The 23614-nt window shown below is 52.0% G+C and overlaps 5 protein-coding genes across 5 annotated transcripts; 2 read left to right on the top strand and 3 right to left on the bottom strand.

The window, feature by feature from the left end:
• Positions 1-387: 387 nt before the first annotated feature.
• Positions 388-711, top strand: TGAM01_v202333 (hypothetical protein; the record flags this gene model as incomplete). Its single annotated transcript, XM_024548978.1, has 1 exon — positions 388-711. One exon carries the CDS (start codon positions 388-390, stop codon positions 709-711), a length of 324 nt encoding a protein of 107 aa, XP_024406381.1.
• Positions 712-3229: 2518 nt separating this feature from the next.
• TGAM01_v202332 (hypothetical protein) lies at positions 3230-4090 on the bottom strand (the record flags this gene model as incomplete). The annotated part of the gene is made up of 1 exon (XM_018810514.1): positions 3230-4090. The coding sequence occupies one exon, from the start codon at positions 4088-4090 to the stop codon at positions 3230-3232; it is 861 nt and encodes a 286-aa protein (XP_018656283.1).
• Positions 4091-4641: 551 nt separating this feature from the next.
• TGAM01_v202331 (hypothetical protein) lies at positions 4642-5142 on the bottom strand (the record flags this gene model as incomplete). Its single annotated transcript, XM_018810513.1, has 1 exon — positions 4642-5142. One exon carries the CDS (start codon positions 5140-5142, stop codon positions 4642-4644), a length of 501 nt encoding a protein of 166 aa, XP_018656282.1.
• A 2808-nt stretch (positions 5143-7950) lies between these two features.
• On the top strand, positions 7951-10457 carry TGAM01_v202330 (Dbf2-like protein; the record flags this gene model as incomplete). Its single annotated transcript, XM_024548977.1, has 3 exons — positions 7951-8908; positions 8983-10018; positions 10091-10457. The coding sequence occupies 3 exons, from the start codon at positions 7951-7953 to the stop codon at positions 10455-10457; spliced, it is 2361 nt and encodes a 786-aa protein (XP_024406380.1).
• Positions 10458-12344: 1887 nt separating this feature from the next.
• TGAM01_v202329 (nitrogen regulatory protein areA) lies at positions 12345-15903 on the bottom strand (the record flags this gene model as incomplete). The annotated part of the gene is made up of 3 exons (XM_018810511.1): positions 12345-14474; positions 14862-15249; positions 15482-15903. 3 exons carry the CDS (start codon positions 15901-15903, stop codon positions 12345-12347), a joined length of 2940 nt encoding a protein of 979 aa, XP_018656280.1.
• Positions 15904-23614: the final 7711 nt, after the last annotated feature.

Raw genomic sequence — 23614 nt, 5'->3', positions numbered from 1 at the left:
TGCTAAGAGATCCCAGGCCCGGCTTGTGCGTTATTAGGCGCAAAGAGGAACCCAGTCTGTCAAAGCTTTCTGATTGCAGGAATACCTCTCGCCTGAACACGTCTGGAGGGGGCGTGCAGTGCTTCCTCTTTCGGCCGTAGCGATATGGCATCAAATCGAGCCGCCTGTGTTGACTGCATTTCAGGGCCTTGGAGGCTATCGGCGCACTAAAGATGCAGCGCTAACCCTTGGCCAGCTACGTGCTCCGTACTGTTCCATGGCGGCTAATCCTTAGGTAATCATTCCGCCAACCGCGACATCCTTATGGATTAGTATTTTTGCGTTGTGGCTTGCTGCGGCCACCCCGTTGCGGCCAAGTCATCTCCAAGATTTCCCCTCAGATGATTAATGGGTAGGCCTGGTTGGCAGATGGACGGATGGACGGCTGCTATTAGGCAGTGCTCACGTATCATACAATATGTTACGCACTTGGAGCCGAACCAAGGACGTGATAGGGGGAGGCAAAAAGTAAGCTGGTCACGGTGCTGGAAATGTTTCATTGTTCCGAACCACCTCCAAGTTTGCACGACTCATGACTTGACTCGACTTCGAATCGACTTTTCGTCGGCTTGGCGTTTATTGCCATGGTTTCGGCAATATTCTACCCGGATGCCATTACGAAACCTTGGCCCTGCTATTACTCAGTCGAGATGTTTCCAAGACCGAGAATAAAGCGCCAGCCAACCTAGTCTCAACTACACGTACCTGCTCGGAAGGATGAGGCACGCATGTAAGTATACGGGCTAATGATGAGGCGAATAGGCCAAAGACGGCCGGACAAACCGAATCCGCCACCTGGTGAGACTGCTGTCCAATCTATCTGCACTGCACACCTGGGCAAGTTGACAAGTACGCAGCAAAAGCTCAGCACCATGCATGGCTCTCGCCCGTCGTATTTGATTTGATCTTGTTGATCCTCTCATGCTATCCGTCTCTCCCCTGTGTGGGAGGGGCGCACCGCTACAGTTTAAAGAGCGCATACTATTCGACGTGCCTTGCTCGGAGAGGCAAACAGGCAAACAGTCCACCCGGCGCAGAGAAACTGACCGAGATCAACCTGGTCTGGCCATGTAGGTAAGCAGATGGGGTATCAGACATGCCGGAAACTTTCTTTGGAAGCACACTTTGGAAATCAAGTTCTAGCCTTATTGCTGCCCCTACAACTACCTACAACAGCATTACAACTAACAATATAGCTCTCGGCTGGACCCCATATGTCCTCCATCTTCTCCATGCAGTAGTGCCAGTTGTGGGCGACGTTAGCATCGTGATATGCGCATGTGGCGCTGTTGCATCATCTTGCAACAAGTCTCCATCACCAATGGCAATTAGTCAACACAAAAGGCTCCGACGACTACTACTTGATAGCCTCGAGTTGAGCCCTAAACTTAGCCTTCAGCGGGGGTTATCAAAGCGGTGAAGCTAGTTCTTCTCCTTTATGGTCTACTATGCCTTGATGAATGCAACTACAATAAGGATCGATGGTGCCCAGAAGACCATGCCATCTGCCAGCCCATTATTCGACGACAGGAGCTGCAAGTGCCAATGTAAGCGAGCAGCCAACAGGCCTATTCCTGGTGGATCCCCGGCTACTGTTTCTTCCTTTATCGTCTGTCGGGGCCACAGCCCGGAGTAGTCCGCCCCAAGTTGAGATTTACCGCATGTATAAACTGAAACCAACCATTTGTAGTTGGCGTAGCACCGGGCAAGGGAAGAGCCGGTCTCGTATCGGACAGCCAGATCTGCAATCTAGCCCACTCTTTGAGGCAAGAGGTTCAGACAAGACATTGTCTTGGTCCATACATGTACTCTGCCCACGAAGATGCATGTATGCTCACGGGATGCATTGCTATGGCTCTGGGTACATGTATACATGTACTGCCCACCTGCAGAAGCATGATTCTCGGCAAAAGCCATTGGCCAAATAAGACGAGATATGGAGGTGGAAGATAAACGTGCATTAAAGCTGTGCCTGGCGTCCAAAGGTAGCATTTAGGCAAGACGATGATAGGCTGGCACAATTGTCCGGGCTGCACTTCAAAGCTGTGATACCCCGAGCTCCTGACAATAAGCTCACACGCATATGCGCGAATTGGGCACAAATCCTGGATATAACGCTATATCCATTTCCCCTCAGCAGCTATTTTCATGTACCTCTTTTCAAAAATCCAATATCAAATGTTTTGGAAAAGGCAGCATGTTGTCTATGAGCCGTACGAGATCCAGACTATGTACGTGTAGCTTTGCTTACCCGGCAGAATACCACCACATGCGTGGAGCAAATAGAGCCAATTCCGTCAAGCTGTAACTTCTTTGCAGAACTATGGATGCCATTACGTCAAGCCCTCGGGAAAAAAAAACGAGATAAGAGAGAAGAAAAAGAATAAAGGCTTTTGACCTGTTAGTTGCGTGATCCCCGTCCTTGTTAGTATCGGGATCCATTTTAGCCTCCAGGCTGCTGCACGATCCGTACCGTCTTTCGCACCTCCAGAGAGGTACGTGTACAAATAGGATGAATATCCGGCCTGCATGTGAGAACAGGGCTCAATGCATCGGATCGGGCCCCTTCCGTCTCGGGTGAATGGCGAGACAACAACAACAACAACAACAGCAGCAATATCCATACTGCAGCAGAATACGCTCTCGTGTGCCTGATGCTGGCCGTGCGTATAAGCCGAGGCCCAATGCGCCGCTTGTTTCAGGCATCCGCATTGTTACACGAGATGCTTGGGCATACCTACTTATTTTACTCATCTTTTTACTTTTTGTCAGTTTGTCTGTGATACTCCATACCATATGCGTATCAAAAAAAAAGTAATTTGTACAAGTGGGAAACTGGCAACATGACGAATGCAATGCCACGTCGACACTCGGCTCGCTCGCTATTTACTACATGTACCTAAGAGTATAGCATCTGCTATGGGAGTAAGGACATCTCAACAACGGTCAATTGAGGTTCAGAAAATAATGATTGTACTATTGCCAGTAACGATGCTAGCTTGCGAAAATAGCCAATAAAAAACAAAAAAGAGAAAACATGAAACTGTTAAACGTAACATCGTTGGCAGCACAACTAGCATGTAACTTCGCCACATCATATCATCAGTCACACATTGGTTATACAAATTTGGTGACAGCCACCTCGTCGCCATAATAGACAGGTCATGCAAATCAAACACTACCTTATAAATCAAAGCTCATCAGCCTCGGCCTTGCTCCACTCGCTCCAGCCCTTCTTCTCGCCAGGCAGCTGAACCTGCTCCCACTCGTCCTTGGTCACCTTGTTCCACTCCTCAATGGGGATCCATCCAATATACGCACGGTCGCCGAAGCCGCCAATCCAGTACACCTTTGTGACCACCAGCCTGGCCCATTCGCTGGTGTGAATCTTGTTGCCTGGCAGCCAGTACTTTGCGTCCGGGTGCTTGGACGTGTAGCAGTAGGCGAGCCGGAGAGACTCTTTGAGATCGGGCTTGATGGGCTCGAGGTAGCCAATCAGCGAGAATCGGGGTAGATTGGCCGCAGAGTAGGGCACCGTGTCTGGGAGAGACGAATCATCTGCTACATCGTCATACTTGTCGCTGATATATGGGAAATAGGAAAGCAGACGAGACAGCAGCGGAATGCGTCTGGCGGGCGGGTATGGCGGAGTCCATTGCACGGACAGCGTGAGGTTGGAGCCCGCCTGGGCGTTTTTGTAGCTGGTGGAAATCTTGATGGCTAGCAAGGTCGGGTGTCCTTGGCCTTCGCAATCGGCAATGTACTCCATCTGACCGAATGGCAGGCCATCGAGACCTTCCGGCCGATTCTCCGTCGCGTCGGCAGCATCTTCGCTGGACGACGATGACGACGACGATGATGAGTTGGGAAACGTCGATGACAATGTACCAAGTTTCGTCAGGGCCAGGACGCGGCGGCCCAGAACGGCGGACTCGTAGCTGGATGGAATGCGAGAGGCAAAGCTGTCGTCAAAGCCGCCGAATAGCGGACCGTGGAGCTCGACGGCGGTTGCACAGCCGGTGAGGCCGGTGATGACGCTAAGAAACTTCATGGTGTGCAGGTAGACGAATAAACGGCAAAGGAAGAGAGCTGCAGAATCTACCGATGTAATTGGTTAGCCAGTTACACAGCTGAATTAAAGCTGCATGCAGTAGCACCGCTGATTAAAGGATATTCATTGAGGAAGTAAAGGCAGGCGGCATACTTTTTAGTTTAATGTATCACGGTTTTGATGGCAATTGCCGTCGGTGAGGAGTACGAGATGAAAGAAGAGGAGATCGGCTCATGAAGCCGTTGGGGGAAACGTCCCCTGGTCGTTTTACGTCTGATCAAGTGATTGCGGGATGGCGTCGGCATGTGACGGAAGCGAGATTGATTGATAAGATCTGAACTGACGACGTGATTGGCTGGATGGGGGCAATGCCGATGCACTCCGAGCTTTACGGATCGTTCGATTTATGCGGAGTATCTGGAGTATTTGGACTTGTACTTGCAAAGGTTACTAGTATGTTTCAATTGGGTTTTGATTTCCGTGAGCACAAAGTGGATGATAAATTGCGAGGCCACAATGCTAGACTCAATTTACATGTACATGTACTTTGTTCAGCCTCTGATATCTTCTTGCATATGCCGTTTCGTAAACCGGGAGACGGGTGTTAGCTCGAATGTCTGCACCAATCTGACGGTGGGTAGTTGGGGATATAGCTTCTCAGCCTCTTCTTGGCTCATCTGATCCAAAAAGCTCTCAGCCAGCGGCAACATTGGATAACGATGCGACATCCATCCCTTTGAGAGGAGCAGCCTGGCATCTCTCCAAGCCTTCATCTTTTCGGCTGGAGGTCGAATTATGCCCTGTAGCCTCGTAACGGCTTCCGTGTGCCACCAGCCCATGGCATTGACATCGTCACTGTCGCTCATTTCAAGTATTTGTTCGAGGCGCTCAAGCTCTTGGTCGTCTTCCACATCAATCAGAGCAAATGACTGGTCTCTGAACAGCCGAGCCACCGCCTGCGGCTGCCATGACCGGTTTTCGACCTGAAATGGATTCCCCACTGAAAGATAGATGGTGTTGACACTTTGAAGGTTGCTAGACTTGCTATTCATTCCGGTTATCGACAAATCATTAACGAGGCCCACGTCAAGTATGATTGCCCTTGCCCCTCGAAGAAGGCCCGTCTGCAAAGGTATGAATCCGTTTTCTGATATGCAGTAAGAGGAAAGGTCCAATATGTCTCTCCGTCCACTGAACCAGGTCCAAAATACGGGGGTGAGGAACCAATGGCGGTATAACCCCCCTTGCTGATATGCAACGAGTCGGGCTTCTCGGCAGACGCGGGAGATTGTTGGCGGAGGGAGGCTCTTGCGTTGCAGATGAGAAGGCTCTAAATAGCGAAACGGCCTGAAGATTTGCGGAGGGATAGCCAGCTTCCATATGTAACGCCTCAATTCTGGCGGTAGACGTGAAAACGGAGCAAATTCGGCCTGCCTTGCACGATACGACTCGAGTTGACACCCAGTTGTATGATGCGCTGCTGCTGGAGGATTTGAATGTTTTGGAATCTCTTGACTGTTTCCTGCATCTCTTTAAGGTTTTCCGAAACCAACTTTGGGTAAGAGCTCGAGAGATCCATGGTGGCAGACTGAGCTTTGCCTTTTCTATCGCCAAGCTACATGCAGACCACCTGTACTCGAACCAAGCAAAGGCGATGATGACATTATATATGAGCATGACTTCAAAGAGTAAAAAGTGCTAACATGTGTGGTATTCATGACGGAATATGAATGTTTACATGGCAGTGACTATCTGCTAGTAAAAGGCATCATCATCAGAGTCGCTTCTACGGACCAGAGCTTGTGAGTTGGTCTTTATCCCCTTGTCTATTGGTATGTCGTATGCTTTGTCTGAATGACTAGTGGGAATTGATCACGGACTCTTTGAAGAACTACCTATTTCATGTGAGGACAGCTGGTGGTGTACTCTGTCGAGCTGAGATTGCATTGACTGTGAGCGTCTTTACTTGAAAAGAGCGGTAGCTATGAGTGCAGTGTGCATATGAGATGAACTACTACATGTATTTACAACGACCTACAGTGAAATCGTCCAACAGCACGGTGAGAGAGCGCATAGTCTTGTTCTCCGCTGAATCTCGATAAGGTAACGATTCACAGCACGTCCTCATGGCAAGACCTCCTAGTACCTCGAAGTATGGACCCGTTTGTTTGTTTACTTGTTTTGATGAGAAATCTCGTCTTACATGCATAGATTGCATAGACGTAGTGGTAAGCGTTGGACATGTCTCCAAGTGGCACAAAGCACGAGATTCCAATCAAAGCCTTGCTTGCCATACTTCCGCATGCGGGTTTTTGCGTTACTTTGCGACTCGAAGCCATTGCTTCTTTTTAATTTGACAAAATCTCCCTTTGTTTATCGTAACACCACTTGTTGTGTGCGTGCGTGCGTGCGTGCGTGTGCACTCTCCAGCTGCTTAACTACAGCATACCTACCTCTTGTTGTCATGGAAATGAGCCCCTTCAGCTCAGACAACATAATCAAGTGACGCTAATCCTTATGCAGGGTTCGGAACATCATCTGCAAGGAATCCGATTGAGACATTTAGCTTTTGACACAAAGGGAAAAAGAAAACTTCGTATTCGGCCAACAAAGAACCTTAAAAAGCAAAGAGAGAGAGAGAAAAACGCTTTGGTGTGCTGAAACAAAGCTCCCCCAGAGCTGAGACCACCCCCGCTGCTGAGGTCATCGCTGCAGCGCCCCTCCGTTCCCATAGCGGGAGCCACAAGGGGACAGGGAAGGGGGCGCTACAGGGCACAAATCAGAGCGCTGGCACTCAATGCCACCGATGGCGCTTGTCGCTGCTAGCACGCATAGCGCTGCAATTTTCTGGGCTAGCAGGCCCCTTTGCCCTGCGGAAGGGCTGTTTGGCGCGCAGGTGGGCTCCTGTGCTGCAGTGTTTAGCGGGCTGTCCCAGCAGCCTCAGCGCCCCCACCCGCACTTGGATGATGCTTGTTGCTGCTGCAACCATGTTGATTTTGGCTTGGCTTGATCCAATCGCCGGCTCGTCTCCAACATCCCACTTACCGAAAAGGCCAGCCCCCGGTCGCCTTCTTACTTTTTGCGAGCGGCAGCGAATGACAGCCTCGAGGAAGCGATCTCAGAGCCCAAGAGAGTGGTTGACTAGATCATCAAGCGAACTATCATCTACGAATCCATCCATCGGTGGTGCTACCCGAAAAATAGAAGGGCTACGAGAGAGAGGTTTGTTTTGTTTACGTTGTTTTGGTTCGTAATGCTCGCCTCGCGCCTTTCAACTTCCGTTCAGTTTGGCTGACACTATTTGCTTCTTCCTTGCTCTTCTAGAGTGACCAGACAGCATCGACTTTCTCTTTACTCAGCATATATTTGGTGCTGTTAGCATTGACTCCTTCGAATCATCTTACCATCATCCTTTCTCTTCCTCTTCTCTTCTCTTCTCCGTTATCCGTATTTCGAAACATTGAATTTCGATTCTGCCGGATCAACTCCAAGGAGGGGGATCTGCAGACGCACAGAACATCTGCCTACTAGTGATCCATTACCGTATGCGCGCATCCGTACAGCCTGAAGCAGGAACAGAAACAGAAGCAAGAGCGCAAGTAAAAGCAACGGCAGATCGATCCAACCAGCTGCTGCGACCAGGCATCTGCTTCCAGACACTGCGTGCTTGACTTGATTTGATTTGATTTGATTTGCTCCCGTCGTCCGCTACTGCAGACGCTCACCCACCAGCCAATCGATCGATCCAGCTCGCTTGCTCTCCCCTGGTCGCCCAGTCCAGTCCAGCCAGTCCACTCTCCACCGCTGCCGCCACGTCACGCCTTGCAGTGGGTTAAAGAGGGAAAGCAAGAAAAAAAAAGATGGCCAGCTTCATGTCGACCTTCTTCCCCGGCAGCTCCAGCGTCGGCACCAGCAGCAGCTCCGGCAGGGACAAGGCGCCGCGGGCTGGAGACGCACACGCCGAGCCTCGCCCCGTCACGCCCACCATGAACATCAACAGCTTCATCAACCCGCTCAACACGCCGCTGGGCAGCCCCAGCAAACGGACGATCCCGCCCGGCGCGAACGACCTGCCCACCGCCTTTGACGCCGCCATGAACCTCAACCTGGGCTCCAACGTGAGCTCCAACGTCAGCTCCAACCTGAGTTCCAATCTGAGCTCCAGCTCCAGCGGCGGCGGTTTTGACGCTCCCGTCAGGCTGACGCCTCGCCCGCAGAGCGTCATCGCTCCGCTTTCGCCCTCGCCGGCCAAGGCCAACGGCAGCAGCAGCAGCGCCAACAACGCCAACGGCAGCAGCAAAAGAGCTGCGCAGCCTCCGCCTCAGTCGCAATCTCAGTCTCTGTCTCAATCCCAGTCTCGGACTCCCCAGCCCCGGACGCCTCAGCCTCTCACTCTTCAGTCTCTCGAGCAGCAGCAGCGCCAGCAAGATGAGGAGGAAGAGGGCACCGCCGCCCCCCTCGATGGCAGCGTCGTGCAGAAAAAGATACCAAAGCCGGACAAGGTAGAAAAGGTGGAAAAGGTGCAAAGGACAGAAAAGGGGAGAGCATCGCCTGGCTCACCGCGCAAGCGACACGCCCAGCCTGCTCAAGCTCATGATCCAAATGCGCCGCCGCCTGGGCCTCGTCTCGCCGCTCAAGACCAAGATCGCCACGCGCACCACAGCCATGCCGCGCTCTCTCGCCAGCAGATGTACGATACCAAGGGGGAACGTCCTATTATAGCTAAGAGGTTTAACACGGCTCGTGGCTTGACGGCCGAGGAGCGCGAGATTCTGCAGCGGCCCAATGTGCGCCGCATGGTCAATGTCACCCAGCTCTGTAAGTTTTGTGCTACTGTTGTTGCTGTTTCTACTCTCGAGGCTTTGGCTGACATGATGGACTCTTTGCCCTAGACTTCCTCGACTACTACTTTGACTTGCTCACATATGTCGGTGCACGGCAGAAGCGCCTCGCCGCCTTCAAGAGCGAGTTCCCAGAATCCCCCGAGACGGACCCGGAAACCCACCGAGTGTGGTCCAAGTACACTGGCCGAGAGCGCGCCAACCTTCGAAAGCGTCGCATTCGATTAAAACAGGGCGATTTTCAGATTCTCACCCAGGTCGGCCAGGGCGGCTACGGCCAAGTCTTTCTAGCTCAGAAAAAGGACACGCGCGAGGTGTGTGCGCTCAAGGTGATGAGCAAAAAGCTGCTCTTCAAGCTGGACGAGGTCCGCCATGTCCTAACGGAGCGTGACATCCTGACAACGGCGCAAAGCGACTGGCTGGTCCGGCTCCTGTACTCATTCCAGGACGACAAGAACATCTATCTCGCCATGGAATACGTGCCTGGCGGCGACTTCCGTACTCTCCTTAACAATACGGGGGTGCTGTCCAACCGACATGCGCGCTTCTACATTGCCGAGATGTTCTGCTCAGTCGACGCTCTTCACAAGCTCGGTTACATCCACCGCGATCTGAAGCCTGAAAACTTCCTCGTCGACTCCACGGGCCATGTCAAGCTGACCGACTTTGGCCTCGCTGCCGGTGTTTTGGCCCCGTCAAAGATTGAATCCATGCGCATCAAGCTGGAACAGGCTTCCGAGACACCAGTACCATTTGGCAAGCCAATAGGCCAGCGAACGGTAGCCGAGCGTCGCGAGAGCTACCGAACCATGCGGGATAACGATGTCAACTACGCAAAGTCCATTGTCGGCTCGCCCGACTACATGGCACCAGAGGTTCTCAGAGGAGAAGAGTACGATTACACGGTGGATTACTGGAGTTTGGGCTGCATGCTGTTCGAGGCCCTGACCGGCTTCCCCCCCTTTGCTGGTTCGACCCCTGACGAGACGTGGCGCAATTTGAAGCATTGGAAAGAGGTTCTTAAGAGGCCCGTCTGGGAAGACCCTAACTATTTCTTGAGCAACCGGACGTGGAATTTCATTACTACGTGAGTTTCTCTGCTTCTATGTTTATCCTGACTCTGTTTATCAAGGAAAATTAACAAGTTGTCTTCTCTTAGCTGCATCAATTCACGGACAAAGCGCTTCAGTGAGATTAAGGACATTTTTGCCCACCAGTACTTCGCCGAAGTCGACTGGGAGACGCTGCGCCAGACCAGAGCGCCCTTCGTGCCAGAGCTGGACTCTGAGACGGATGCCGGCTACTTTGATGACTTTGGCAACGATGCCGACATGGCCAAGTATAAAGAGGTCCACGACAAGCAGCAGGCCTTGGAAAGCATGGCAGAGCGCGAGGAAGAGATGAGCAAGAGTCTCTTTGTCGGCTTCACGTTCCGGCACCGCAAGCCCGCCACCGATGACGGCGATGGAAGCAATAGCCCGCGGAAGCGCATCCCGACCGACGACTCGTTTGGTACCATGTTTTAGGGCGAGCCATTGTGCTCCAATTGGGGATATCGCAGGCCTCCTGCGATACGTCGGCCTCAGCTATTTTGACCCTTTTCTGTCTCTTGCGTGTCTTGTAAGCAGTAAACAAGCATTTTGGGCCTTTTTTACTTTTTGCTTTTTCCGTTGTTTCTTGGTTTGGCCTTTTAGAGGATTTTCCTATTCTTTTGACATACCACTGCGAGACGTTCTTGTCTCCCCCCTTTGTTTTGCTACATGGCATCTTTCTGCATTTCATCTGCTGCTGGCTGGGATACCAAAGTAATCTATTTTAATGTACTGCTAGCCTCTCGTCACTGTGTGTCCCATTTCTAGCCCTCTCCCACTGTCGTTCTGTTGTCCTTGGATTTGCCCTTGGATTTCTTTTTTGTTACACTTCATTCGTTTTCTTTCTATTTCCAGGCTTGGAGTTGCAGAGATGGACACTGATAATTAAGACCAGGAGGGAATGTCACAAAGTGAAGGGGCCTTGGGTAGGCTTTTCTTCTTTCTCTTCTTGATGGCATTGAGAAACAAAATTGGATGGAAATATGGCCGGGGTAGTGGGCAGAACTTGCCAGGACAAGGGTTTTTTATTGTGTGCGTGTACGTGTGCGTGTGTATGTGTGGCAAATTGGGCATGAATAGTCTCCGCCATGGATGAATGGCGATGAGACTTTCTTCTTCTTGTTTTGAGAATCCGTTCATGTAGGAGTAACGAGTATGAGTATATGGTACACAGGTAGATGAATCAAATGTATGGCTTTGTACCCAGGTTGTGTTTCGCGTGACGTCCATTGTATAAGAAGGGTGAATTCGTTCATTGATAACTACCGTCACCTTCACGACTCTTTCTAAATAAATCTTTGTCATCATCACAAATCTTTCTGAACAATCTTTCTCGTCATCATAAGTCTTTCCCATGGCTAGGACATGGCTTTCTACACACTTGTCTTTCTCTGCAATTCAAAAAAATGTAAATAGCAAAACTCATCTCATTGTCATCAAGAGGGGATAAAAATAAAAGAGGCTGCTCTCAGGGCAATCGATTGAGGAGATAAAATGGACAACGCCGCCACCATTATCCAAAACTAAGTCTATAGGAAATGAAAAGAAAACAAGACAAGACAAAACAAAAGACAAGAACCACCATCTCATCTCATGCGGCGAGAGGCCAAACTCCGTAGCGTCATCATCAACCAGCTTTCTTTCTTCATAAATTGGCTGAAAAGAGTGACCGACTAGTCCCTTCCCTAAACTTGGACAGGTTCGTCTGTTGAGTCCTTCAGGTACGAAGAAAAAAAAAAGTACCCTGTTGGTCTCCTTGGTAGCAGCACGCGCTCTTCTTGTTGTGCCAGAGATTGAAAAAACAAAAGCTGATAGAATAAAAAATACCATAAAACCGCTTTCTCGAATGTTTCCCGCCCCTGTTATTCATCCCGAATAAGAACTTATTATCAGACTGTGTGCCAACTCTTAACTGCAAAGAAAAAAAATAATCATCAAAAACAATAATTCAGACCAAGGTATCATTGCTTGAACCAACACGCCATGGAGATGCCCATTCATATACGCCCTTATTCCCTCGACGTCGTGAAAAGACTCTTTCGTGAATAACGCAATCGAGCCGCCTGCATTACCAGCGACGTAAACAAGTCGCGTCTCTCTTCAGATATATATCCACTATGTCTTCTGAGGCCACCGTCTTTTGTGAAATCTTTCACTCGACTAAAAAGAGAAAGAAATAAAACATAACAGAAGGTAAAAATAACAAAACAAGTTTTAATTGCTATACGCCGTACAGCAAGCATTCACAAACAAGCCATGTGCTCGTGAAAATCTAAAACTTCTGTCCAGATATCGTGGTTGATGAATGACAGGACAATTCTTTCAAAGACTCATAGTCAGCCACTCCCATTCCTGGGGCCCTGACGAGCCACCAGCGCCATTGACTAGGCCGGGCTGAGAACCGCCCATCGATACCATGTTGGATCCTATGCTCGATCCCATCATGGAGCGCTGACCCATGGAAAAGTTGGTACTCGACATCATCGTGCTGGAGATGGAAGGCATGCTGGGAGTCGTGCCAAGAGGTCGCGGTGCAGCTTCTGAAGGGCTGTCAAGCTCCATGGCCGATGAGTTTGCTGTGCTTTCGCTCTTGCTGTGTCTGCGCTGTCTCTTTGAGGGCGCCGTGGCCGGCCGAGACATGGAGGAAGCACCGGGTCCGGGAGCCGTCTTCAGCGGCGCAGCAGCGATTGGCACGACGCCTTTGCCACCTACAATGGCTGCTCCTCCGTATTGGCTGCCAGGTGTGCTTCCCGCGGTGAAGTTTCCACTGCTAGTGGGACTGTCGGCATCTTTGTTGCTGCTGGGGCGGTTCATTGATGGTGGTGACACTGCGGCCTGGTTGTTCGTCATGGGCACGGCTACGGTGGCGGCGGCGGCGGCAGCAGCAGACATATTCAACGTCGAATTCTTCCTCGAGGCGGCATTTGAGCCAGTGCCGGCCTTCTTCCTCGTTCCTCCAACGGGGAGGTTGCTGCCAGATCCCCGGTTTCTCTTCTTGATGACATCCGTCTTCAAGCTGAGTGGTCGCACCACGCCGTGAAGTTTCAGGAAGAGGCCGCAAGCATTGCAAAGAGGCTGGCCTTCGGGGTTGCGTCTCCACAGCGGAGTCGTCTGAGTGAAGCAGTTGGTGCAGGTGGTGGGATTGCCGTTCTCGCCAGCGTTTCCACCCGTCGCCGGCAGATTGGTTGTAGAACCATGCTTGGAGCTTGGGGGCGGCGAAGGCGGCCTGCTTGGCGCAACCGACGAGAAGCCTGAAGCGTTGCCGGCGGCGTTGCCACCCGGAGAGCTTGGAAGAGACTGGGCGATTTGCTCGAATCCACTGTGCTTGTTTGTCATGTGCGAGGGTGTGGACGAGTTCCGAGGAAGTCTGTTTGATCGCTTGTCGGCCCCCATGCCAAGCGTCTGCGTCTGCGAGTGCGATCGGCTCATGCTCAGACCTTGGCCGTCCCAATCGCCGCTGTTGTCCACGTAGTCAGTCGTCGTGACGCCTCCAATCTGAACATGCTTGCGAGTCGGGCCGCCAGGAAAGCGGGCGGCTTGCGTGCTGAACTGCCCAGGAAGCGAGGCATCCCAGCCGAACGATCCCGCCTCGTCGACAGCAGATGTAAAGTCGCCGTGGAGCCCAACGCCGCCACGGTCCAGAAAAGCGTTGGCATCTTCATCGTCATCATCGCCCCCGAAGCCAAGCATGTTGCCTTGCTGCATTGGCAAGACTGGAGATGCGACCTGGGAATCGGTCTGAAAGACTTGGCTGGGATCAATGTGGCCAAATGAGTTCGGCGCGGTACTATAAGCCGACACTGCATCCACGCCCGCACTCGTAGAGGGGAAATTGGCGCCGTTGCTGTTGCTGCTCCCATGTGCGCCGCCGTTGGAATCGCCGTACATGAACTGCTGGTTCATGTGGTGGCTGATGCTGGAAGAGCTGTGTCGGAAGCCCTGCGCACGGTGGTGGTGATGGTGGTGGTGGTGCTGCTGCTGCTGCGACTGTTGATGATGATGGTGGTGGTGGTGCAGATCCTGAGAGGAGCCAAAGTAAACACCACCATCGTTGTCGTTGACCGGGTGAGGTGTAGATGTAGCAGACGGATAACCCGAACCAGTTGGGGAGTAAAAGTCGGGGTTGTTGAGAGAGGAATGCAAGGAGGCGTTGTTATACATGGAGGAAAACGGCCCGCTGTGCATCATGGGAGAGGTGGAGGGAGAGAAGGAGAAGTTGGATTGGAAGTGGGCAGTAGAGCCCATGACGCCGTCGTTGTCCATGAAGGTATCGAGGTTGAAGGCAGAGGTCTGGTTGTTGTTCATCTGCTGCTGCATGGACGACAAGGCGTTGGAGTTGTCGAGAGAGTATCCATTGAGCTCAGGGTCGGTTTCCAAGTCGAGGTTGAGGGCGGACGAGCTGGGGTTGATGGCGCTCACATGGGGAGAGAAGTTGGCAGGCCGTTTTCGAGTCTTGATATCAACCATTGTAAGTCAAACAATACAGAAGAAAAGGATTAAAACAAGTAAACACAAATTATGGCAACGTAGAAGATGAGAAGAAAAAAATGTCAAAGCAAAAAAGGGGGAAAAGCTAAACTTTAGACTTCCATTGACAAAAAGAAATAGACGACAATAAGCAACAAATAGAAGGGGAAAGAGAAAGAGGGCCACAGCCATAAAAGACAGAATATGAGCAGAGGGATAAAAAAAGAATGACAGAAATGCAAGCATGCAGGTCAGAGCAATAAGAGATGCAACCACAAGAGATAATTGGGCGGCTGTAGCGAAGGGGGAAAAAAAGAAAGGGGAACGGGATTGTGTTCTGCTGCTGCTGCTGATGGATGGAGTCGTACTCACCCGGCGGTCATCAATACTGGTCTTCCTGTCATGGCGCGGGACGTAATGGAACTCATCGTTCTGTCCCCGCTGGTGATGTGGCGGAACGGGGACCGACTGGGCGACGAACTGATTGGTAGAACCCTTGCGACCCTTGATGGGGATGGCGGCGGCCAGTGCCTTGGATGATCTGTTCTTCTTGACGGCAGCGGTCTGCGGCCCGGAGAGCGACGGCGCTGCAGGAGGCTGCGGTGAGCTGTCGGGGACGGAAACGGCGCCCTCGTCGGCAAAGATGAAGTCGTCGATGTTCATGGCATCCACGCTGGGGTCATGGATGTCGGAGGTGCTTCGAAGCTGCTGGGCAATGCCGCTGGGGGCGTTTTGTGGTTGCGCAGAGTGCAAGAGGGACCTGTGGCCGAGGAAAAGGGAAGAGGAAAATATGTCAGCCAGCGCCGGGATGATGTGATGGCCAGAACCCGCCTCCCCTCCACTCAGCCAAAGTAAAGCCACGCCATGTCCAGCCGTGTAGTAACAGAAATACAAGAACAGACCAATCACAGTGTATTGGCAAAGCATGAGATTATAACTACCTAGCCGGGGGGTAATGACGAGAGAGCAAAAAAAATTATATAATAACGTACCTCTTCTGCCGTTCCTGTTCCTCCTGCTGCTGCTGCTGGCGCTTGCGCAGGTTGAGGGCCATCATCCGCCAGGTCAGGTTCTCCATGCGTTGTTGGTTCGGGAGCTGCTCCTTGGTCTTGCTGAAGAACTTCCAGACCTGGGCGGCCAAGGGGTCCTCGCTCTGCATCTGCTCGACGCTGGCAGACGGCCCGGCGCCGGTCTCGAGGGCCGGGAACAGCGCGACGTCGAGCACACGGTGTTTTGACGGCGAGGCAGGCTGCTCGGCCGCAGCGCCGTTGGCGAGTGCGACACGGCCTTGTCCTGGGCGCGTATCCATGCGAGCGAAGCTACGGTCGGTGCTTGGAGGATCGGGTCTTCGCGGAAAGCGGTAGTCGTGCTCTGTGACAGTTGGGTGCATTGCAATCGGGCTGACAGCTGCCATGAATTGCCGGGAGCTGAGAGCGAGCGATTGCTGGTTGAGCGGAAGGGCGGATCAGACAGCTAGATGCCTACAATGTCTGTCGTTGTACTCTGGCCGGATTGCGTGCAGGTAACAGGTAACAGCTATGATGTGAATCCTTGTGGAGGGGTGACGATAGAGGCTTGGAGAGGAATAACCCCTGTAGCGATACTTTTCTCTCTCTTCTCTTTTTTCCTTGCTCGGTTGCGTCTGGCTTGACGTGGGCTTGTGACAAGCGAAAGGTAAAAAGTAAGAGGGAAAAGAAGAAGCAGGAAAATGGCTGGCGCCGCAGCGATGCTTGTATGAGTAGATGTGGAAAATCGCCGCACTCTGGCCGGGGGCGGGTCTTTTTTCGTCAATCACACAGACGAGAAGCACAAGCAAGCAAGCAACGCAGAAGCTGGTAATACTTTAAGCTTCACCGTCAGCAAGCGTTAGTCCCGTCAGTGGTCAGTGGTCAGTGGTGGGAGGATTCGAAAAGAGCGCCGAAAAGAGGACCCTCGGTGTGGGCTAAATATTCGGGCGCGTTCGTTCTTGTCTTGCTTGTCTTGTCTTGTCTTGTCTGCCCTTGTCTGCCCTTGTCTGGGGGAGCGAAACGGCTGGATTGTCGAAAGCGGCGAGCAGTTTTTGCCTGGTTCGATTCCGCCGTTCGAGACTGACTGAGGCCTTGCGGGAAATACTTGTAAGGTCGAGAGTCAGAGGCAGAGGCAGAGCGAGCGTCGCAGAACCAAGAGATGCTCCGATGGTAGGTGAATTAATTAGCTGCAAGATGGTTAGAAGCAAAAATGGAGACGCAAGCCAGAGCATCTTTTGATGGAGACTGACCGATAATACTTCCGGGCCCGTACCTGCCGCATTTCTCACGCCTGCCAGATGCCTGCGACGGCCGCTCTTTCTCGCCTCGATCGCAGAACGCAGTACCTGCACCGCCGGTACTCGCTACCGTCGCGGCTACCAGAAGCCAGCGCCTTGTTTCGCCGTAGTTCCATGACGACGGCTGCGTACCGCGCTACTTTGCAGCGGAGTACAGGATGATGGCTTGGAAGGGACCCTCGTGGCCCAGAGCCGTCGGGTCCCACTCTGGGAGGTACGGGAGGGTACTGTACATGCGCGCCTACGACGGAGGCAGAAATACGACAGGGCCATGTGCTAAGCGCTCGTAGACTCAGGTGCTGCAAAAAGTACCACCTCGTCCAGAACCAGTATGTACGAGGCCATGGGGGTTACCATCATTTCTCATATTTCCAAGTCACTCAAACTTGCAGCAGGACTGCTCCCTCTCCCGGGCATGGCGCCAAGCACCGCAGTCAACAGCGAGAAAGCAACGCAGCGAGAGAAAATTTGAATACCCAAGGTACCAAACAGACAGGCCTGCCAGGCAAGGCCCCTCCAGGGTCCAAGCACTAAAGAATCGTCTTGCTGTACCGAGAACGGAGTCGCGCGCCGCGATGAATAGATTGAGCCCCACCAGCCAGAACCAGAAAGCAGCGAGACATTGCCGTTGAATGGTCCTACGCCGGCCATTTGCAAGGAATTAGCATGTTAGTCATCCTCCATGTGCCAAGTGCTGTGGTCTCTGGACAGTACTCTCTCTGCATACCTGGCACTGGAGGTACTTGCGTGTACTTTATCGAGCAAAGATCAGGACCCTCGGATACGCACAGGCGATCTACCATGTAAGATGCAAACGTGATGCTCGGCTCGAGTGGAGAGCGGCTTCACAAGACAAGACAAGAAAACAGCCGGTTCAGGACGATCATGAGCGCACCGCAAATCACAAATCACAAAAGGCGTTGCGGCAGAGCGGGGAAAGGACGAGGGGGCTTTTCCCTGCTTTTTTTCTTCCTTGTAAGTTGTCTGTCTGCTTTGCAGTGCCGTCTCTTTGCGATGGTGGTTGGCGGGCGTTGTCGAGATGATCGCACGCAGGTACTCCGTCTTCGGTGGTACATTACTTGGTCGGGATGGACCTGGCGAGTACACGCCAGTTTCAGCTCTGTAAAGGCCCCGAGCTGTACCGGTGCTAGTCTTGACACGAACCCGCCGTCCAAGGCACAGGCAAGGCACTAATAACTGCGCCTGCTAGTTATTAGTAGAGCCACGGTCCAAAATAAGAGCAGCGCTAGCATGTGCTTCTGCCTTGCAGCGAGCCGTATAATGGACATGATCCAGTACGAGTGTACGTACTTTGCAGCGGAAAAGGTGACATTATGTAGTGCTACCTGGCACCTTGTTGCGCTTCGGCCCCGCGATATGCACAGAGCGCCGGCTTCCGTGGTCCGTGGTCCGTGGTCCGTGGCCCGCGATGCTGTACCGATGAACAAAGTGTATGAATGTACAGGCAGGACCTGCCATGTACAGGGCAGGAAAAGATACTGCTGCCTGTATGTACTTGACACTGATGGAAACATATACCCAAACAGGGTTGGATTGGAGGTGGGCAATGCCGCGAATGCTCAAGGGACTGGACCCTAGTCTCCTTATGCGCTGCCTTGTGGGGGGCCATGCTGCGCGTGGGGGAGGCGAAACAGGCCATTATGAGATGAAATGGCTGTTAATTACATGCTGCTATTAGTACAAAAGTCGACTTCATTGCCGCCAAGTACAGTGAGTAGGATTAATCAAACAACACATTTACCCAACCGCAGACAAAGCGCTGTAAAGTCTCATACAACTGCCGGTAGTACGTTGTACCGTGCCTGTGGACAGCCAACGGAGTAATACTTGAGCCCTGGTACCTGTTAGCTTGCGGGACCATTGAATGGAATATCCATCCGTCTTGTTCGTATCAGCGGGAATAGCAACATCGACAGAACCTGCTCCATTTCTAAATCCATCCAAAGAGGCATTATTGCTCCGTCCGCAAACGACAGTACAAGTAAATTGGAAAATTCACCAGACTCAATAGCCAACATGGCAATTATATCGGCTATTGACACTGCATCAGTCATGGCTATTAGTAGTGGCGCTACTCTTTTGGCCACCGCAAAGCAGTGTGTATGCATACGGCATGTACCGTTGTGGTAGCACTCTGTTGTAGTAAGTACCAGTAGTAGTAGCAGTTCGCCGTGTCCCCCCCCCAATCGAGCGTGTAAATGCCGGAGACCAGAATAGGCACTTAGTTTGAGCGTTTGGCGGCCCGTGATGCTGTGATCTCATGAAGCCGAGCAGCGAGCCAAGCTGTTGGAGCACCCTCACGTCTGCAGTACACTTGATCTCGTCCTGTGCGTTGCCATTCCCGTTTCTTATCGCAGCCACTGCTCCTTGCTCTGTCGCGGCGGAAGCTTTATCGAGTTGGCCTGACCAAAACCTCTGACATGTGCTTGTGGACCCCCCATCTCCACCGTCTCATTCTCCTCCCTGCTCCCCAAAACAGCTCTTCTGAGACAGAAAACAGCTGCCCCTCCATTTGCCGCGCTCGCTATTCACCAAGACTCTCCCCGAATCCTTTCTGCTTGGCCGTCCCCCCCCACTCTCAAGCTGGCAGCGGGCCACGCGCCTGAGCCGGTTCGTTCTCGTGCATCGGAACCACCCAGCCCTTTTCTGCATCGAACGGACGGCCAGCTCTCGGACCCTGGTTGAAATCATGGGCAGCGCAGCACTCAGACCCGGCAAAAAGGCTGCGAGGCCGCCCCTCCGCGCATCTCGGCGCTGCCATTGGTGGAACACGGCCGATGCTAGCTGAGAGAGGCAAGCCGTCGGTACCTCGTTCTGCTCATCCGCTGTCGACACAAGCAGCTATGACGACGACGAGCTGCTCGTGGGCTCTTTTCGCTCTGCTCTCTGTCTGAACAGCCCTCCCCTGCTTCTTCCCACGTTCTGACCGTCAAGCTAGAGAACCTGCTCCATAACGCTTCCGCTATGGGCAGGGTCTCGGACGGGCGGGCGGGCATTAACAGCTGCTTTGGCCAATCAGCCAGGCAAGGGATGATGTCCCTAGACTCCAGGTCTCCAGGGTTCCATAACGCTGTGCCAAGTGCTCCAAGAAAACGATGAGCAGTATCCATTGCTTGTCCACAACTTGTCCACAGTATTGCCACCGAGTCTGCAAGTGCCTGAAGGAACGACTCCTCTACAGGCTATATTGCGTGCATCGCATCTTGTTAGTCTCGGAGTCTTAACCCCGAAGACCCAACCCAACAACCCCTTCCTTTGCCCGGTTCGTCATTCCGCCATCCGCTTGTGCCTCGTTTTTGTTTTATTTTTACTCGCTGAGTGCTGCAAACCTGCCATTTAGGCTCTTTGGGCGGATGTGTCCAGACCCTGTCAGCGGCCGTTCCCACCGGGAAACTCCCCGCCCGAGGCCACGGATTGGATGCAAGAGAAGGCTGCCTGCATTTCAATAGATTGGCCGGTGCGCAGTTGCATGATGCAGCGTGATGGCTGCTGCTACTCTACGTGCCATGGCTCATGGCCAATCAACATCACCAGACCCAGCTCGTTTTGCACGAACGAAAAAAAAAAAAAAAAAAAACCGGGCACCGAGAGACAGGTACGATCTGGGACGCTGCATTGATATCGCTCAACGCAGTTTATTCTTGTCCTGTCCTGTGTAACGTATGAGAGAAAGAGAGGGAGGCTGCTGCCCTTTTGCGGCCCGGGATTCCATTGTTAGATGCTGCTTGGATCACACCATGACCCGAAGTTCGGCCATTCTCAGCTGGCTTGGTAATGATTGACGGGTCTGCTTGTGGCGATCTGTAGTCTCCTGCTCGTAGTCTCCTGCTCTCTGCCAGTACATCCGTACAAAGTCTGGAAGCTGAGGAACCTGCGAATCGCGCTTCGTTCCGTTATTATTAGGCCCGATATATCCTGGCTGCCTGGCTAGCCCATCCATCTAATTAATAGCACGCTGCCGTGACGATGTCTCTCGCCGTGTCTCTCGCCGTGTCTCATCCTTCCAATGGCCGTATCGGGCCCTGCATGCATATCGGCATCAGGCGATTAACCATGTCTCATCTCTTCTCTACCAACACGCATCGTGGCCAAAGCTGTCAACGTTGGATGTCTCAGCCACCATCTGATCAAAGCCACCAAGTACTGGTTGGCATTGTAGGTACAAGAGGGACTCAGCAGCCAACTGGCCGTTAGCCAGGGCTTCCGGATTAGATTGGAGGCTGACCGTTTGGCGCCTCACGACGTCTCACGAAGAGCCACAGAACCCGTTATTTGGCCCTTGGGGCTAAATAGCTCAGCCGACAAGAACTGGACCAAGTTCCAATAACCTGACAGCCCGGCCATAGTCTAGCGCCACCAACTACTAGTCGATCCAGTTGCCGGCGTCTTCGTCGACGCATAAGCTCTAGCGAAAGAACCCTCGAGTTGCTTGATTTGGGTCGAGCTGCTTTGCCGCTACAGACTCGAATCTGCTGTACAGTAGCACTCGGTTTGGCTTACCGACGTAAGCGTTATCTGCCCTGTTGCCCTTAGCCGCCGGTTGCCATATGCTTCAACGCTTTATCTCCCCGAGATAGAGTTACACAGCCACTAATACCTACACAGATCGAGTGATCCATCAGATCGGATGGTCGGAACAGGAGACAGCGCCATGTTTAGCGAGCGGTGGAATATAGAATATCCATCTCGACTATCCCAAGGCCAGCTTGATGATCAGCCACGATTTGCATGTGGTAGTAGATAGTAGCAGTGCATGGAGCATTTCTAGCCACTGTACTTGGAAACTGGACGCATAAAATCAGAGCCCTTGCAGGTGTTAGCAATTACTAGTACCCGTAGTTCCCGTTTTCTCAAACCAGGTAGCAGGAGAGTTGCAGGCTCTGTATATATTTGCCTTAGCCACAACCATTTAACCAAATAATAAGGTATAATGTGAAGAAAATGGAAAGCATTTTGTTTCGCACTGTCTTGTTGTATTTCATGCCGCCATGGCTTGCATCATATTCATCAAGAAGATTCTGTCGTTTTGACTACTAGGAAGCTGACGCGAGGGCGTCTAATTAGCGCTCTCGCAGCTGACAACGACACAGTTTGCCGTTACACACAACTGTTACTGTTTTCCCCCAGTTTGGCATATGACAGGCAGTCGGTATGTTTGGTCAATACTCAACGGCTGCCTAGCCGAAGTCGATCCTTGCTCCTTCTGTCGGTGGAGATGTGATTTGCTTTAACAACTTTGATGAAACAAGCAACTAGCGTGGCTTCATTTTCTTCAACTCCGAGTCTTTCACAAGCAACTCAGAAAGGTTTCTTCCAAGGCCACAAAGAGAGACCTGTGGCTCATGAGAAGAGAAAGAGGTAGTCGTTGTGAGGTAGAAGCAAGAGAGAAACTCATGATATGCATATCAAGAGATGGAGCGCCACGACGTCTTCCCCTCGAGCTAGTTGCTCTTATCAAGCTGGGAGATTCATCTCTGTGAGGAAGCTCTGCTTGATCACGATAATGGCGTTGCGCCTACAGACGGCTGATGCGTCTGTGGGACAAACCAGCATATCACAGCACATAACAAGCCAACTCGTAATGAAGGATAATGTCCAAGCAACTTTGGCACCTCCTTTCCCGTTGATTTTCAAAAACACACCACCAGGGAAAGCCATCAGGCCTGGGACAGAGCTCCGAATCCTTCCAGTCGGAGACTCCATTACATATGGATTTCTGAGTGACCAGGATGGCGGCGATGGAAATGGATACCGATTGCAGCTTCGAGAGAACCTTTCGAGTAAGAGTCATTGGTATGTATACGTCTTTTGTTTGCTTGCTAAAAAATGCGCTTAGACGACACAGTTGTATTCGCTGGCACCATAACTTCTCCAGTGGGCAACATGACCGACGGCTATTTTGTAAGAAAAATAGACATTTCTTTCCCCCGATCGATTTGAGTCGTAGCTGATTGGATTCTCGCCGCATCATTCAACAGGCTGCTTGGAACGGCAGAACAATACAGTATATCGAGAACAACGTCGGTCCATCGCTCAATCAGCGCCCAAACATCATTCTGCTTCACGCTGGGACCAACGATATGAATCCTGACAGCTCCATTTCCACGGAAGGCAACGATCCTGTAGCTGCATCTCTGCGGCTCGGAGGTTTGATTGACAAGATCGTCGACTCATGCCCGGACGCAGTCATTCTCGTCGCCATGATCATAGGGACCTGCCACGCCGACCAGGCTCCCCAGACAGAAAGATTTCAGTCGCTAGTCCCCGGCGTGGTAATGTCAAGATTTCACGCAGGGAAGCACGTGCTGCCGGTGGACTTTTCGACCTTTGCCCCGAGCAATTTGAGAGATTGCATTCATCCGACGAATCAAGGATATCAGGTGGTTGGGCATTATTGGTATGACTTTGTCACGCAGATTCCACAGGGCTGGATAACAGAGCCTGTTGGGGATGATCCCAAGAGGCAGGATAGTTTTGCTATGCATCTCGGCACAAACATGCCGTTGCTGATGCTGCTGGTTTCATTGTTTGTGTTGACGCACATGTGAGGACGGCGTATAATATGACCGGTGTTAGTGTCATTTTTGTGAACGATTTGCATAGTAGTTCCATCTCATTCTTCTCTTGTCCTTTGAAAAGCCTGTACATACATAAAGCATATAGATAGACTCGTTATTTGGGAGACGTATTCGCATACCCGTAAGGTCACGACATTCCAAAGTGCCAGACTGAACTCGTATAAGTGGAATCCTGTAGGTATCTCTAGGGCGATGGATGTTGCAGAAGGGTGTTGTGAAAA

This window comes from Trichoderma gamsii (genome assembly GCF_001481775.2).
Source record: "Trichoderma gamsii strain T6085 chromosome Unknown Scaffold_5.2, whole genome shotgun sequence".
In the NCBI taxonomy this organism is placed as follows: domain Eukaryota; kingdom Fungi; phylum Ascomycota; class Sordariomycetes; order Hypocreales; family Hypocreaceae; genus Trichoderma; species Trichoderma gamsii.
Note: the sequence above shows the minus strand (reverse complement) of the source record. Positions and strands in the feature narration are given on the sequence as shown.